Here is a 15,877-nt window from a genome sequence, read left to right on the forward strand (position 1 = left end):
GGGGAAAGGGTTAAGCTGGGACGGCACTCCTGTGGGCGGGCTCCCCTATCGGCAGCGCCGGGCTCTGTTAGCCAAGTCTGAGCATCTCGGAGGATGCGGCGTGGAGAGCAGCTTCAGGGACGCGCGCAAGGTGAACACGGGGGCTGCCAGCTTGGCGCCCAGGTGAGGAGTGGACTAGGGAGGGGGCAGTGGAGGGGCCCCGGCAGGGAGCATGGCCTGCAGCCCCGCTCTCAGGTGCGAGCGGCAGGGTCTGCACTAGCGCCTACCCCCACCCAGGACACTGCGGGAAGGCGCGGAGCCAGAGGAGAGGAGATGGAGAAAAAGGAGAGGTAACCCGAGATGGACCGGCTCCTGAGGCTGCCCTGCGGCGGCCCGCACCCTCCCCCCAGGACGGCCTCTCCCCAGTCCCTGAGGTAGGGAGAACACCCTCCCCACTAAAAAAAAATCTCTTCAGCAGCTGGAACCCAAAGCTGGGCAGCCCCCTGCTCATCCGGAGATGACTACATCTCTTGGATCGGGGGTGGTGAGCAGATGGCATATGTTTATCCTTGAAGGCCCAACTCTACTGCCTCCTCCTCTGCAAATCTTCTCGGACCCCCTGTGTAAACTGAGTCCGTGCGGGTTTCACAGCCCCTGCTATAGCCATTGGCAGCCTGTGTGACCTTGGCTGAGTTGCTCAGCCTCTCTGAACCTTGCTTTCTTCCCCTATGAAATGGATATACCCACACCTGCTTGTGTCGGGAGAGGTGGATGAAATCGAGGACATTCAGCTAAGCTTAGCACAGGAACCTAAGTGGGGACGAGCTTGACAAAGGAGAACTGTTATTCACCAGCGCCTGTGTCCGTGGCCTTCCAGTTCTTCCACCTCAGGTCAACCCCACTCTGGACACTGGAACTGAGCCTTCTCTTCGGGTCCCCAGCACCTAGCCTGGGCCAGGTTTAAGAAATGAACTAACGAGGCGGAGCCTAAACTCAGTTTGGGGGATGGGTTTAAGGGGTCTTTGATTCCCCCTAAAATTACCCACAAGCTTTGGTGAACTTGGACATTTCCCCGGGGAGGCCACCTGGCATTTTCTTCAGCTTCTCAAGGTGTCTGTGAGCCACCAAGGATTAGGAACCTGGGAGCTTTGAGCACAACTGGTCCCCAGAGAGAAATCGAACAGGGTCTCTGCCCTTAAACTCACCCAGGCACTGGCTCTCACAGCCGCTGTCCCCCTCTGCTGGCTGTGGGGTCCCTTCCTGCCTCCCGCCTACATTAGGGACTCTCAGGAAGGGGAACTGTAAGGGAATATACTTGGTTGAGGCATATGCAGTGACTGGAGACAAGAAATAAAAGACACAGCCCTTGAGAAGCCCCAGGCGGGTGGGGGAGACAGGAGATTACTATGCTGTGTGACCGGTGTGACGGAAGGGGTGGAGAAGGTGTCAGGGAAAGAAATACTCAAGCTGAAACAAGCCACCGTCAAAGCCTACCTGGATTTCTGCAACGGCCTCTCTCCCCCTTTTAAAACACTTCTCAGATCTCCCTTGTAACTTCTATGCTTGTCATCTCCCTTGGCTTCCTGGGTGGGACACTGAGAAAAAAATCCAGGTGCCTTTTTGTGGCTTTTGAGAAAGCCCTGCCTCCCTGATTTCATCTCCCTCTGCTCCTTTCTCCTGCGTCTGCTGTGCTCCTTCTGCCTGCCGAAGGGCCTTTGCACTTTGTTTCCTCCAGCAAATGCTTTTCCTGGATATCATCTAATGGATGACTCCTTCTTCCCATTCTGTATTTAGCTCAAATGTCACCTGAGTGGCCTTTCTTGCACGCCTGTGTAAAGTCGTCCCCCATTCTTCTGTTTCTTACCCCTGTATTATGTTCTCCATAGCCCATCTTATTTAAAAGTAGTCATTGTCTGTCTTTTACCCAGAACACCAGCTCCATGAGGGCAGAGATCTTGCCAGTCTTGTTCACTGCTTTATCCCCCAGGCTTGGCACACAGTACGTGCTCCAATTATTTGTTGACATGGTTAGAGGGTTGGTGAGAAAGAAAGCTTTCTGGACAAAAGGAAAAGCCAGAGGGCTCTAATGCTTATTCAGCTCCATTTATGGGCCTGGCCCATCACGTGTTTTGTTATGTCTTATAAGAGGCCCTTGGAGTTGGGTACTATTATTATACCCGTTTTACGGATGGGAAAACCATGATGCGGAGGGGAAAAGTCAGTCACCCAGAAACTAGTGAAGCTGGGATTCAAACCCAGATCCCTCTTCAAAGGCAGGGGCATATTCCTCTCCCTCTCCACTTCTGTAATTTTTGAGCTGGGCCTTCAAGAATAGGATTTAAAATATATTTATATATAAAGGATTTCAGCAAGGAGAAGGGAGACGGCATTCCAGCCTGAGGGAAGAGCAGTATCGAAGGCGTGGAGTGTCAGGCAGTTCTGTGGGTGGTGAGGGATAGGTGAGCAGCCTGGTGTGGCCTTGGGAGGCCAGGAGAGGACCTTATATTCTCTCCTGAGGGTGATGCGGAACCACTGAAGGTTCTGAATTATGGCAAGTGGCATGACCAGAGAGGTAGTGTTAAAAGGACTCTGGGTAGCATGCAGAGGCTGAACAGGAAGGAACGGGTAGAGAGGAAGCTGCTTCTTTCTTTCCCACCAGCCCCCAGGGGGTAGCCATCGGAGACCCCCCTCATGCGCCATCCCCCTCTCCTTCTTTCAGGCTCATCCGGTGAGGACGGGAAGCGGAGGGCTCGAGGCCCAGGCATCAGCGTGGAGCATGGCCCCCAGCCCCTGGGGCTGTGTGCATGGCCTCCTGCTGCTGTTGCCCCTGCTGTCCCTGGGGGCCAGCCCTGCCCTGGGCCGGGGCCTTCCCAGACCCCTTGAGGACTCAGAACCACACTTGGCCCCTGGAGCCCAAGGCAAGGGCCCTCTTGACACGGAGCGTCAGGCCTTCGACTTCTTCTGGGAGAACCCCCGAGACGAGAGCCCCTGGAATGCCAGTGTCCCCCAGGTCCCTGCTGAGGAGATGCCAGAGAGGCCTGAAGACGCCCTTGGCCCAGCCCTGCATGGACCTAAAGCGGCCCACGGGGCTCAGAAAGGAGGACTCCCAGTGACCGACGACCTCCAGATGGCTCGAGGGCCAATTTCTCAGGGCTGGACAGGACCTCCTGACTCACAGGAGCCTATGGAGCAAGAAGCACCAGTCCCCTATCCAGTGGGGGCACCCCACCTTCCTTTCTTCCCCACGACTCCCAGACTCCACCTCGGGCTAGCCACTGTTCCTCCCACGTCGGGGGGACCTGGAGGCCGAGTGGGACAGCTGCCGCCTAGAGATGAGGGTCTGTTGGCCAAAGGCAAGACCAGGGTCTCGGAGACATTTCCCGAGGACCACAAGGGCCCTTCCCCAACTCTTGTGCCCCACCCGGGTATTGTGGCGAGGCCGGGGATGGAAGAACAGGGTGGGGGTGAGGAGGACTTCCAGGAGGCAGTTCAAGGCCCCCTCTCCACCCAGCAGGGTCCAGCAGCCCCTGATACTGGCTCAGTGTCACCAGCTGAGGGGGCATCCTCTCAGGAGCCTGAGTCCCAACCAGACCTGGCACTGGCCAGAAGCCTTCCTCCTGCTGAGGAGCAGCCCATGGAGCTGCCCAAGACGGCTGGAGCTGGGGAGGCCTGGGAAGTCAGTTCTTCAAGTCCCTCCCCCAAAGAGGCTCACCTCCCTGATGTCAGGGGCTCACCAGGACCCCAGCCGTCAGATCTCCCATCCTCAGAGACTTCTGATGGGCAGCCCAAGCCAGGTGGGTATCAAAGTGAGGGTGCTGATCAGGGCTGGGAGGGGCAGTGTTCCAGGGCGGCTGGATGTCCCCGTTTCTGTGTGACCTCTGCTCCCTCTGGGTCCCATTTACCTCATTCTGGCAAATGAGGGTGATATGCCTCTCTCCTGGAAGATTAGATTTGGGGGAACGCTAGAGGGTCAGGCAAAGCCATGACTGCTTTTTTATTTCAGAGTTGGCAGCAATGAATGGAGCAGATCCCATCTCCCCTCAGCGGGTGAGAGGTGCAGTGGAGGCCCCAGGTACCCCCAAGTCCCTCATCCCTGGCCCCTTGGACCTTGGCCCAACTGCAAACCGAACAGAGAGCCCTGTGGGATCCCTGAAGCCAGGTGAGGGCATGGCTGGGGGGTTGGCCAGAGCGGGTACTCTGGAATAAAAGAACCTGTGTGAAGCATATAGGGGAGGGGTGGGGAATGAATGGGGATGAATGCCTCCTTAAAGGAACTGACCAACAACTTCAAACAACTTAGGATAATAAACTACTACTCACTGGGTACTCTGGGAGAAGTCATTTGCACTCTGGGGACTAGAAAAGTCTTAAATTAACATGGGTTTATTTAGTGCAAGAGATTCTCCAACTCCCACAATTCACTGGAGGAGCTTTGAAAAAATTCCAAAGCACAGGCTCCAGCAAGAGGAATTCTGATTGAGTTGATCTCCAGGTGATTCTAATATGCAGCCCCTAACGAGAACTGCTGATATCTCAATAAAAATGGCAGGACACATCCATTTAACCCTTAGTGGGTGTTGGGGACTATGCTAAAGGTTTAATCCTCACCGCAACCCAAGGAGGGGGTTGCTGTTACCATCCCCATTTTACAGATGTGCTTGGCAAAGTTATATAACTTGTTCACCACACTGGAGCATGATGGGAAATCAAAAGCACTTTTCAAAGGGCTATTTTAATATTGTTATTATTGCAGATGAAGCCGAGGAGTGGCCCGGGCGCCCCCAAAGCCATCCCCCAGCACCCCCTGTCCAGGCCCCCTCGACGTCTCGCCGGGGCCTCATTCGGGTCACCACGCAGCGCGCCCTGGGCCAGCCACCCCCTCCGGAGCCCTCAGCCAGCTCCATGGCATCAGTCCCTGCCTCCAGCCCCCCTACCAACGCCACGGCACCCCCTCTGCGCTGGGGTCCCCTGCGACGGGTGCTGAGCTTTTCCTGGGAGCTGCACGTTTATGGGGTGGGGGTGCTCTTCCTATTGCCCGCGTTGTTGGCACTGGCCTCGCTGGCAGCCGCCCCTGCTGGGCCCCGGCTGGCACTGGTAGCGGCGGTGCTGGTGCTGGTAGCGGGGGGTCTGCGATCCGCCTACATGCTCACCGACCCGTATGGCTCGCAGGCACGGCTGGGTTTACGCGCCGGCCTCGTGCTCTACAACCTGCCCTTCCCCTTGCTACTCACCGCGTTGGCAGCCCTGACCTTGCTGGGCCTGGGCGCGGGGCTGCCACAGCAGCTGCAGAACCCACTCCTCCTGGGAGCACTGGCGTTGACGCACGGCTTGGGGCTGCTCACCACAGACCTGCTGTCGGTGAGGCCTGCGCTCAACCTTCTGGCCCAGGGCTTATCGTGCGCCTGGGGCGCAGCCGTGGCTCTGGGCACTCTCTGTCTGTGCCGTCGCCGCCTGTTGGACGGGCCGAGAGGCTGGGATGCCAGCCCGGGCCCTAGGCTGCTGGCCGTGGCCGGCGCGCTGGGGCTGCTGGCCAGCGGCTTGCAGCTGGCGGCGGCGCTCTGGCTGTACCCGGGCCCGGGCCGGGTGGGCCGCTTCTCGTGGGCTTGGTGGGGCGTGCACTTCTGGCTGCGCCTGCTGGAGCTGACATGGGCACTCACCCTGGCGCTGGCCGCTCTGGCCGCCGCGCGGCCCAGGCCACCCACAGAGCACGCTTGCTGGGCTAAGCTGCTGCGCCTGGCGTGCCCAACGCCCTCTAGCAAGAGCGAGGTGCCGGAGCGGCCCAACAACTGCTATGCGGGGCCCAGTGGCGTCAGCGCGGGTACCCTAGACATCAGCAAGAGCCTTATCCGCAATCCAGCGGAGGGTGGGCCTCCAGCCACGCCCAGCTCCGGCGCCTGGGGTTCGGCTACGTCGCTGAGCCGCGGTCCCCAGGGTGGCCCCGGACTGTCCCGCAGCAGCGTGGGGCCGGCGCCGTCAATAAGCGAGCTGGACCTGCGGCCGCCATCACCCATCAACCTGAGCCGCAGCATCGATGCCGCGCTCTTCCGAGAGCACTTGGTCCAAGACAGCGTCTTCCGACGCTGCGGCCTCCGCTGCCTGGCCTCCCCGCCGCCCGGGGGCGCGCTGCGGTCGCGCCGGGGCAGCCACCCCGACGCCGAGCTCGACGGCTTGGGCTCTTCGCTCCTCCGAGGCCGCTGCCGGTCGCTCAGCGATGTGCGCGTGCGCGGCCCGGTCCCGCCACACGTGGTGGAAGAAGCTGACGCGGCGGCTTCCGGCAGCTCCGTGGACAGCTTCTCCCGGGGCTCGCTCAAGATTAGCTGGAACCCGTGGCGCCACGGGCTGTCGTCGGTGGACAGTCTGCCCCTGGATGAGCTGCCCAGCACAGTGCAGCTACTGTCTACACCAGCTCCTGCCCCGGCTCCCGCATGGTCTGGGGAGCCCCAGAATGGGGTCCAGCCTCGCTGCAAGACTGGAGACTCGCGCAGCGCCTCCAGTGACACCATCGAGCTCTGAGGGGTCCAGAAACTCAGGACCAGGGCCCCGAGCGCAGACCTTCTGGGACTTTGAGCATTTGAAAGACATTCCAGGAGTATTCCTGGGCCTCCAACTGAATGCAACCTCCGGAGACAGCCAGACATGAACCCACCCCCAGCCCAGGATTTTTGTTTTTTAAAATATCTCTATTTTTTTCAGCGGGTATTTTGCACAAAGGCCGAGACTTATACGGAATACAGGGTGGACATGCACGGATTTGAGAATGGGGAACAGGATGCAGGTGCCCGAAACATCCCCTCCAGATTCCCCAGGGTGGAGATGAGTCTTGCTTGTCCAGACTGTCCTCTTTGTGCCAAAGAAATAAACCTTAGGACTTGGCTCATGCCTCCTTCTGCCCTTGCCAGGATCCTGTTTAGAGGAGATGGCCCCCTTCACCCACCCACCTAGTGATTCCAAGTCCTGTGTGTACTGTGGAAGGGAGGAATTCCAAAGGGCACTCAACCCTCTGAGGCTGGTTTTTTTGGTCTGCACCGGGTCTTCCTTGCTGTGTGTGGGTTTTCTCTAGTCTTGGCCAGTGGCCAGGGAGGGCTACTTTGGTTGTGGAGCATGGGCTCAAGGTCATGAGGGCTTCCGTAGTTGTGGCGAATGGGCTTAGTTGCCCGTTGGCACATGGAATCTTCCTGGACCAGGGATCGAGCCCGTGTCCCCTGCACTGGCAGGCAGATTCTTAACCACTCAACCACCAGGGAAGTCCTCTTGGAGGCTTTAAAAATAATGGCTACCAATGTTTCATGGAATATCTATCTGCTGTACACTTTTCAGCTCTTTGTATCACCTTAATTCTCACATTAAGCCTGGATGGGAAGCATTATTATGCCCATTTTATAGAAGAGTCATTTTTTAGAGAAGAGTCATTTGTCAGGGTCCTTTGGCAAATGATAGGCAGTACTGAACTAAGAAAGTTCCATTCCTAAGCTTGGTTCCGCCATCCCCCTTCTCTTAACATATTTCAGGGCCAAGGCTCTCCTTTGCATTCCCTCTACTCCTCCCATCAAGAGAGCCCTCAGTTTCCCAGGGCTTTAGGAAACTTCCCCAAGGGTGGAGGGCTCTCAGTAGCTTAAGCCAACCCACAGCAGGTGGGAACAGGTAGGAAGACAAGATTCTCCATTTTCTAAGACCTTTCTTTATTTCCTGAGATGAATAAATAAATCAGTGGCTGAGGGGCAGGGGGTGAGTACAGAACAGGAACTGGCAGCATGCAGCTGGCAGGAGGGGGCTGTGAAGGGCCTACCCCTGCAGGGACACCTTCCCCCAGCCTCACCCTGGGCAAGGGCCAAAGCTCACCAGCAGCCACAACGAGGAGACACTGTTTAAAAAAAATTCACACATTGTGAAGCTGGCCCAGTGCCCCAAAGTCAAGATCTCAAGGCACCTACCCTTGGGGCTACTTTTTCACTCCAGGGGCCTGGTGTCTGGGCTGCTCTATAAAGTGCGGAGTGGGTGCTTACCCCACTCTCAAAAATAAAGCAAGTGCCTCAAGTGTCCAGATGGGAGAGTCCCGACCTCAGGGGCAGCCTGGGCAGGAGGAGATGATGCAGGTGTGGCAGCGATTATCTGCCCTTGATGAAGCCCTCCAGCACACGGTCACTGCGCTCTGACAACCAATAGCCAGTCATGGCTGCCACAGCTCCAATGAAGATGGCGGTAAAGACCAAGTCACCCTTGGCGGCCAGTGTGGCCAGTGCGCAGATGATGACACCGAAGAACATCTGCTGCAGCACCACCAGCTCGTCCTCCGTCATCTCCGAGAAGAAGCCCGCTGACTCTGAGCAAGAGAAGCGCCTGTCACCATTTTCTCTTTCTGGAGCCTCCTACACACCTGATCATCACTGCCACAAACATGCCCGCTGGGCACACCAGCACACAGCGTCATTCACCGCTGAGAACAACTCCCAGATGGGCAGTTATTATCCATGTTTCACTAAATGGAAAACTGGGGTGCCGAGAGGTTTGCCCAAGGCCATGAGACTGTCATGTCAGAGCATGTGTACAAGCCCGGCTCCAGAGTCAGAGCACCTGGATTTGACATCCAGCTCTGCCACCTGCTTACCATGGGGCCCTGGGCGAGCTGTTTCATCTGTGTCCCTGTTTCCACTATGCAGAGTGGAGATGAAAATAAGATCCATCACATCCTATTTTAGGGGTGAAATCAGTCAATATGTACAACATGCCTGGAACAGCATGTGACATGCAGTTTGAAACCATGGAAGTGGTCACTATCACCATCATTGTGATTGTCCTTCGTCTCATCACACCCACAGCCTACAACAGCCCTCAGCAGCAGGGCAAGGACAGATGGGGAAAGAGGCTTGGAAAGGCAGAATGATTTGACACCAAGTCAGATTTCCTTTCTACCCTGGGAAGGGTGAGGCCACCGAAAGCCAGCCTGGGCGGTGGGGTTCTTGTGCCAGGGCAGCCTTGTGAAGGGGTGGGGAAGGGAAGGTCTGCAGCTGCCCAGACGAGGGGCTTGCTGGCCCTCCCCCTGTATTGAGGAACTCCCCTCCCCAGGTTCCTGGGGCTCACCTGGGATCTGCTCCTTCACACAGATGCCCTCCATCTGTTTGTAGCCATCAGCACAGATGCAGCGGTAACTGCCCTCGGTGTTCTCACATTGTTGGTTCTCCCCCGGACACACCGCCGTCTCACACTCGTCCACATCTTGAGGGAGGGCAAGGAGGGCTCAGAGCCCTGACCGCCAGGGTCCCATCTCACTCACATCCTGACACCCCTCTGCCCTGGCTCAGACAACATTCCGCCCTTCCTTCCCACACCCCGTCCACAGTCCAGCCCCTGTCAATTCGTGGTGGGCGAGGCCCTCCTGGGTGGCAGGACACTCACCGAGACACTTGGAGCCCACCTGCTGGTAGCCAGGGCTACACTTCTTACAGCGGCCGGGTCCCGCCCCCATGCAGCCCAGGCAGGCCTTGGCACAGTCTGGAGCAGGAAGAGAGATGGGGGCGAGCTGCCTGTAGGCCTGGGGGAGCCCTGCTCCAGAAGGGACCTAGGGTGGAGGGGTTGGGGCACCTGGCAAGGTGGCAGTTTGTGGGGAAAGGCGTGGAGCAGCTCCCCCAACCCTCCCCATAGCTGTCCCCAGAGACAGGAGCAGACACTCACCCCGGCACTCGTAGGAGCCCTCCGTGTTCACACAAAACTGGTCAGCTCCACAGCTGGCTCGCTCCGTGCCGCATTCATCAATGTCTGCGAAGAGGCCGGCAGGGTGGGGACTTCAATCCCCATTTCACTCACAGGGAAGCTGAGGCCATGGTTGTTGGGAAAGGACTTGCCCAGGCTCAAAGAGTGTGGCTGAGACAGCAGGCTGTCCGCCGCCACAGATACAGGGGTGCAGCTGGACTCCGCCTGGCCAACTGGAGACTACTGGTTTTCAACTTTGCAGCTAACTGTGGCCTTGGGACTGAGTTTTGGCCAACGGGATGCAGACAAAAGTGACGTGCTGCACTTTTCGCTTAAAACAATGGACTTAGATCCTCTGTGCCCCTTCTTCTCTACCTCACCTCCTCAGTGCCAGATGGTGAAACAAAGAGATGCCCATGACTGCACAGTATGACAGAAGGAATCCAGGTCCTAATGACCGTGATAAGCAGAGCTTTTCTGCTAGCCTGGATCACCGGCTTCAACACTGATATGACATGAAAATAAACCTCTATATTCACTAAGCCACAGTCTTTGGGGATCTTTCTGTTACAGCGGCTTAGCCTTTACCCTCGTCTATCTAAATGACTAGACAGGGACCAAACTAAGTCTCGAACACAGGTTTCCTGACCCCAAGTTTATCCTCATTCCCCTGGCTAACCCTTATCCAATCTTCAAGACCAGACCCAAGTGACACCTCCTCCAAGAGGCCTTTCCTGACTCCCCACCACCAAACTGGATGAGACACATTTCCCGCTATACAACAATTGGTCTGTACTGAAAGTGCCTGGTTACTTTCCCACTTTTGCAGGTTGGTATTTCTCTATGAAGATGCAGACTGCACTGGTCGAGCCTAGAGATATGTATGTCGGTCGGTCACCAAGCCCGAGACCTTGCCTGCCCTCCCAGACAGGGTGCCACTCACCTACACACTTAAGGTGATGCAGGGCCCAGCCCTTCTTGCACTGTAGACAGTGTGATTCCTCAGGTCCTGAGCAGCGTGCACAGGGGCCAAAGCAAGCTGGGCGGAACGGAGGAAGTATGAGGGTGGGCAGGCAGGTATCCCACACACCCCTGCCCGGCGCCGCGCCTCTGGGCTACCTACCCGAACATACCAGATGGCTGGCGTTGCGCTCCGCTTCAAAGTAGCCGAGGCCGCACTGGCCACAGGCCTCACCCCCGTAGCCAGCTTGGCAGTCACAGTGCCCGCTGCCCCCTCGAGTCCCTTCCCCTTCACAATGGCCGTAGCCACCGCAGGGCCGCTCCGCACCCCCAGGACAGGCTGTGGGCAGACACCGAACCAGGTGGGGTCATAAATACAACTTTGTATGTAGAGAGTATTTTCTCCCATGTCAGTAAACATTTTTGGAGAAGAAACCATTTTAACAATGCCATAATATTCTGTCATAAAACTTTATGAAATTTATCTAACCATTCCATTGTGGAATGGTTAGGTTATTTACAAATCTTTTCTTTTAGGAAGACTGAATTGACCATCTTTGTTGCTAACTCTTTATATGTGCAACTGCAAGAGAGATTTCTCAAAAGGGGCTGGGAGTGAGTTCAGCTCCTGTCTCAAGACTTCGTGGAAAAAAAACTGGTGACAGCAGGGGCTTCAAGGCAACACCTGCCTGTCCCTAAGAAGGTCATACCTTAGTCCCTTAGTCCAGGCATGGGAAAGGTGGGGCTGGGGGCGGGGGGCAGATTTCTCAAATACATGATAGAAACCATGGTCCCATCTGACTCAGTCTAGCCCCATATCTCTTTTCAGAGTCATTCCCCATTGATTTGCTCATCTCACCAACCAGCTCTGTGAGGTAGGTGAGAACCAAGGTCCAGCGAAGTAATCTGAGGAGCCCAAGCTCACAGAGCCAGCCAGGGGCAGGGCCACAACTGGACCCCTGGCCCCAGCAGTTCCCTTCCAGCCCCCAAGAAGACCTGGAAAAACTCACGAAGGCAGGAGGGCCCGAAGGTGCCTGAAGGGCAGCAGAGCTTCAGGGAATCTGAGCAGAGCCACTGGAAGAGGTCAGGGGCTTCCTGCTGCCTGAGGAGGGGGACAGTGCGGGGGCTGAGACAGAGTCAGAGGCGCCGCCCACCCCCCCTCCCCCAACCTCCCACAGCATCTGTGATACAGCCATTGTGGGCACAGGACCCATAAGGCCGCCCTCTTCTTGACTGGCAGAGTTGCAGACTGCAGCTCAGAGTGGGAGCCTGGGTTCCCCAGAAGTCCTTGGCACACCTGGGTTTGGAGGAAGGAGCCAAAGGAGGACATAGCCGCTAGCTCGCCACCCCCTGCATTACCAGCCGGGCCTGGCCTGAGCCCCACCCAGGAAGGCCCCTCTCACTCACTTGTGAAACCACCAGCTCTCCACCAGCTCCTCACTCAGCTCCAGCAGGCGGTGGCACTCGAAATCCGACTTGCTGCACACGCCCTCAAGCACCTCTACCAGGCGGGTCTCACTGACGGGACAGGGACGGGTGGTAGGAACACACTCCAGCCCACCTACTACCCTCTTATAATCCCTTCCCCCACCTGATGCCAGACAATGTCAAAGGCCACAGGCCAAGGGGTGCTAGTTTTGGGAGTCAGACAGATCTGGGTTCCAATCTAGTGGTGTGACCTTGGGCAGGTCATTTAGCCTCTCCTGAACATGTTTTCTTATCTGTAAAATGGGACAATGGCTCCCCTGTAGGTTTGCTGGAAGACAGCTCAGTCCCTGCATCTGCACAACAGAATATAATAGCCTTGCTCGGTAGATGTAGTTAAAAACATATCATATAACAAGTGTTGGCAAGGATGTGGAGAAACTGGAACCCTCCTACATAGCAGGTGGGAATGAAAAATGGTGCAGCCACTGTGGAAACCATTCGGCAGTTTCTCCATAAGTTAAACATGGAATCACCATATGACTCAGTAATTCCACTCCTGGATACTTCGCCAAAAGAATGCAAAACAGGTGTTCAAACAAAAACTTGTACACAAAGGTTCACAGCAATACTATACACAGTAGCCAAAAGGTATAAACAACCCAAATGTCCATCAACTGATAAATGGATAAACAAATGTGGTCTATTAATGCAACAGAACATAACTAAGCCTTAAAAAGTAATAAAGTACTGATACTTGCTACAAAGTGGATGAACCCTGAAAACATTATGCTGAGTGCAAGAAGCCAGACATAAAAGGCCATATTGTATGATTCCAACAGAATCAGCAAATCCTCGGAGACAGATAGCAGATTAGTGGTTTCCAGCAGCTGGGGGAAGAGAGAATGATGCTCCATGGAGATGGAGTTTCTCTTCTGGGGGATGAAATTGTTTGGGAACTAGATGATGGTAATAGTTGCAAAACACTGAACATACTAAATATATATTTAATATACATTAGTATATCTAATGGTAAATTTTGTGTTATTCCATTTTACAACAATAAAAAAAATTTAGTATATATGCAATACAAAAAATGTATTACATTATGCTTAAAGGGTCTTGCACAGTGCCTGGCATATGGGACGTGGTGATTTAAAATAAAACCACAAAACAGGAACCATTATAGAGCTAGAATTGCCCTTAGGGTTACCTTGGTCAATCCCTTCATTCCCAAATGAGGAAAATGAGGCCCACTGAGGGAAAGGAAAATGACCAATGTTACAGAGTACCAAAACTTTTCTTTCTAGTGGTTTAATCACAGTTTAATCTTTACCACAATCATATAAAATTGGATTGACATTAATACTCCCAATTTACAGATAAGGAAATAGAGGATCAAAGGTGAAGTGACCTTCCCGAAGGTACAAAGGATCCCAACTGACAACATGGTCTAATTTCAAGCATGGCGATTCCTCTTCCCAATTGGACTCTGAAAAGCTAAAGGGTCTAGGACTCAGCCTCTCCTCTCAATATAATCTCATCTTGTTCCCTGGCTTTATACACTGACTATATGTTGATGACTATCAAATTCATGTTTCCAGCCCTATTTCTCCCCTGAACTCCTGACTCCTACATCTAACTCTATTTGACTATTTAATGGACGTTTCAGCCCAACATGTTCAATGAGAACACCTGATTCCATGCCTCCCCTAGACCCATTTATCTCATCTCAGAAAAGTCCCACTATTCACCCAGTTGCGCAGGCCCCAAACCTCTCACACTTCATGATGATTCCATCATCACGTTCTATCCTATCTGCAAAATAAACCCAGACTCTGACCCTTTCTCACCACATCCACCACTGCCAACATGCCTAGTCTATGACCTAGCCTCCCAACTGGTTTTCCTGTGCCCATGTGAGAGACCTTTTGTAGGTACAAATAAAACTGTTATCACTTCCCAGCTTCAAAACTTCCAATGACTTCCTGATATACTCAGAACAAAATCTAAATGTCTTTTTGTGACTTTCCGGGCCCTGTGCCTTCATCTTCTGCCACTCTCCCTTCAGTTTACTCCAAATCCAACCACTTCTGAAATACATCAAGCTCAGTCCCGCTCTGTCCAAACCCTTTCCTGAACTGTTGCACAGTCTGCTTCTGCACCTCAGGTCTCTGTTCAAATGTCATATGCTGAATGCCATGTCTCCCACCAATCTGCAGTCCATCCTGCTTTACCATTCTTCACCTGATATGACATTATTAATTTATTTGGGCTTCCCTGGTGGCTCAGTGGTAAAGAATCTGCTTGTTAATACAGGAGATGTGGATTTGATCCCTGAGTCGGAAAGATCCCGTGGAGAAGAAATGGCAACCAGCTCCAGTATTCTTGCCTGGGAAATCCCATGGGCAGAGGAGCCTGGCGGGCTACTGTCCACGGGCTTGCAAAAGGGTCAGACGTGACTTAGTGATTAAACAATAACAACTTATCTATTCACTGTCTCCTCTACTAGAATGTAAGCTCCCTGAAGGAGGGATTCTGATTGGCTTGTTTAGTGCTGTCCTATATTCAGCAACATTGGTTGAGTAAGTCCTCTCCACGTGTCTCTAGGCCTCTACCAGCATAGCAGAGACTGGGAATGTTAGGTATACAAACTCACCCCTCCAGCCTCTTTCTTACCTGTCTTTGTATTTGGACAACTTCTCTTCCTCCCAAGCAGTGTTTCCACCTCCAAAGTTGTCCCGGATGGTTCTCTCCAGGCCCTGGAAATGGAGAAAATTATTAATATTGCCTGGCACATCCTAGCACTTGTATTTCACAAACCAAGAAACTGAGGCAGAGAGGCAACCTGCCCAAGTCTATTCAAATAGCAAGTAACCAAGCTGGGACATGAGTTCATACAGGCTTGTATCCCAGAGCTCCCAACTCTCAACCACTGTGTTACAGTAGCTGGCCCCTCCCTCTTATACTGCTGATGCACCCACCTTGTTGAAGCTGTCAACCAGTCCCCGGCAGGTGTGACACGGATGGGGCTCAGTGTGGGGAGAAGATTGGGGAGGCACAGAAATTTGGACCCAGACCAGGCCTGGGAAGCCAAGGAAGAGGCTCAAACCACAGAGCATAGCTGGGGCTATGCCCCTTGAGGATCTTGGGGCCATCTTTTCCCAGGCTGGGGACCTGTAGACAGAGGATATGGGGAGGGTTCACTAGGGAAGCCAAGTGGGAAAGAAAAGGGTGGGATTTGCGGTGCTGCGGGTCTGGGGGCCCAGATCTGTGGTATAAGAAAACAAGGCTAGACTGGGTTAAGTCCGAGGGAGGGAAGACAGGGAAAGGAAGCTATTCTAAAATTCCAGGATGGTAATAAGTTATCCTCGTCGCTGCTGGGGTAGATGGCTAGGATCCTCGGCAAGGAGGTAGGAGTCAGCCCATCGTTTTAGTGTCGGAATACGGTTCTAAAAGGCTGAATCAGCGGGATTATGGAGAACTGGTTAGATTCCTAATACTGCGGGAGAAGATTCCGGACGGACGGTCTTGGGGGGAGGAGTCCGGAACCCCCGTGTGGGGGCGGGGGGAGGAGCCCGGATCCGGATATGAAGAGGTCAGGTCCAGGGCCTTCAGACGGCAAAGGCATGGCCCACTAGCGGGCAAGGAAGGATCCAGATCCACATAGGCCGCGGAGGAGGAAGGGACAACCCACCCAGCCCGCGGTCGCCAGCAGCTGTCTTCCCAACGCCGCGGCTGCGTAAAACGTGCACCCGCCGCCGACTCCGCAGCCGGGAGGGGAGGAACCCACGCCACAGCCAATGGCAGTGGGCCATGTGCCATT

At 54.6% G+C, this 15,877-nt stretch overlaps 2 protein-coding genes across 3 annotated transcripts; one reads left to right on the forward strand and one right to left on the reverse strand.

Moving 5' to 3' along the window:
* The first annotated feature begins 14 nt into the window (after nt 1–14).
* On the forward strand, nt 15–6,852 carry PRRT3 (proline rich transmembrane protein 3). Of its 2 annotated transcripts, none has more exons than XM_003587616.6 (4): nt 15–162; nt 2,699–3,773; nt 3,983–4,138; nt 4,733–6,852. In XM_003587616.6, the coding sequence occupies exons 1-4, from the start codon at nt 94–96 to the stop codon at nt 6,490–6,492; spliced, it is 3,060 nt and encodes a 1,019-aa protein (XP_003587664.1). In that variant the 5' UTR covers nt 15–93; the 3' UTR covers nt 6,493–6,852. The 2 variants fall into 2 exon arrangements, with proteins under 2 accessions (XP_003587664.1, XP_005222668.1); XM_005222611.5 differs by lacking the exon at nt 15–162 and adding an exon at nt 197–413.
* Nucleotides 6,853–7,637: 785 nt separating this feature from the next.
* CRELD1 (cysteine rich with EGF like domains 1) lies at nt 7,638–15,815 on the reverse strand. The gene is given in 11 exon segments (NM_001014851.3): nt 7,638–8,299; nt 9,058–9,192; nt 9,373–9,468; nt 9,649–9,732; nt 10,610–10,705; nt 10,790–10,966; nt 11,637–11,728; nt 12,034–12,144; nt 14,731–14,813; nt 15,036–15,228; nt 15,749–15,815. Coding segments are annotated over 10 exon segments (1,263 nt in total). The 5' UTR covers nt 15,210–15,228; nt 15,749–15,815; the 3' UTR covers nt 7,638–8,084.
* Between the last annotated feature and the right edge of the window lie 62 nt (nt 15,816–15,877).

This window comes from Bos taurus, chromosome 22 (assembly GCF_002263795.3).
Source record: "Bos taurus isolate L1 Dominette 01449 registration number 42190680 breed Hereford chromosome 22, ARS-UCD2.0, whole genome shotgun sequence".
Classification (NCBI taxonomy): Eukaryota; Metazoa; Chordata; class Mammalia; order Artiodactyla; family Bovidae; genus Bos; species Bos taurus.

Excerpts from the sequence above, each read along its gene's own strand:
- PRRT3 (XM_003587616.6), top strand. The coding sequence starts at position 94 with ATGCGGCGTGGAGAGCAGCTTCAGGGACGCGCGCAAGGTGAACACGGG. Across the intron at positions 163-2,698 it reads GCTGCCAGCTTGGCGCCCAG|GCTCATCCGGTGAGGACGGG; the intron begins GTGAGGAGTGGA and ends TCCTTCTTTCAG. Across the intron at positions 3,774-3,982 it reads TGATGGGCAGCCCAAGCCAG|AGTTGGCAGCAATGAATGGA; the intron begins GTGGGTATCAAA and ends TTTTTATTTCAG.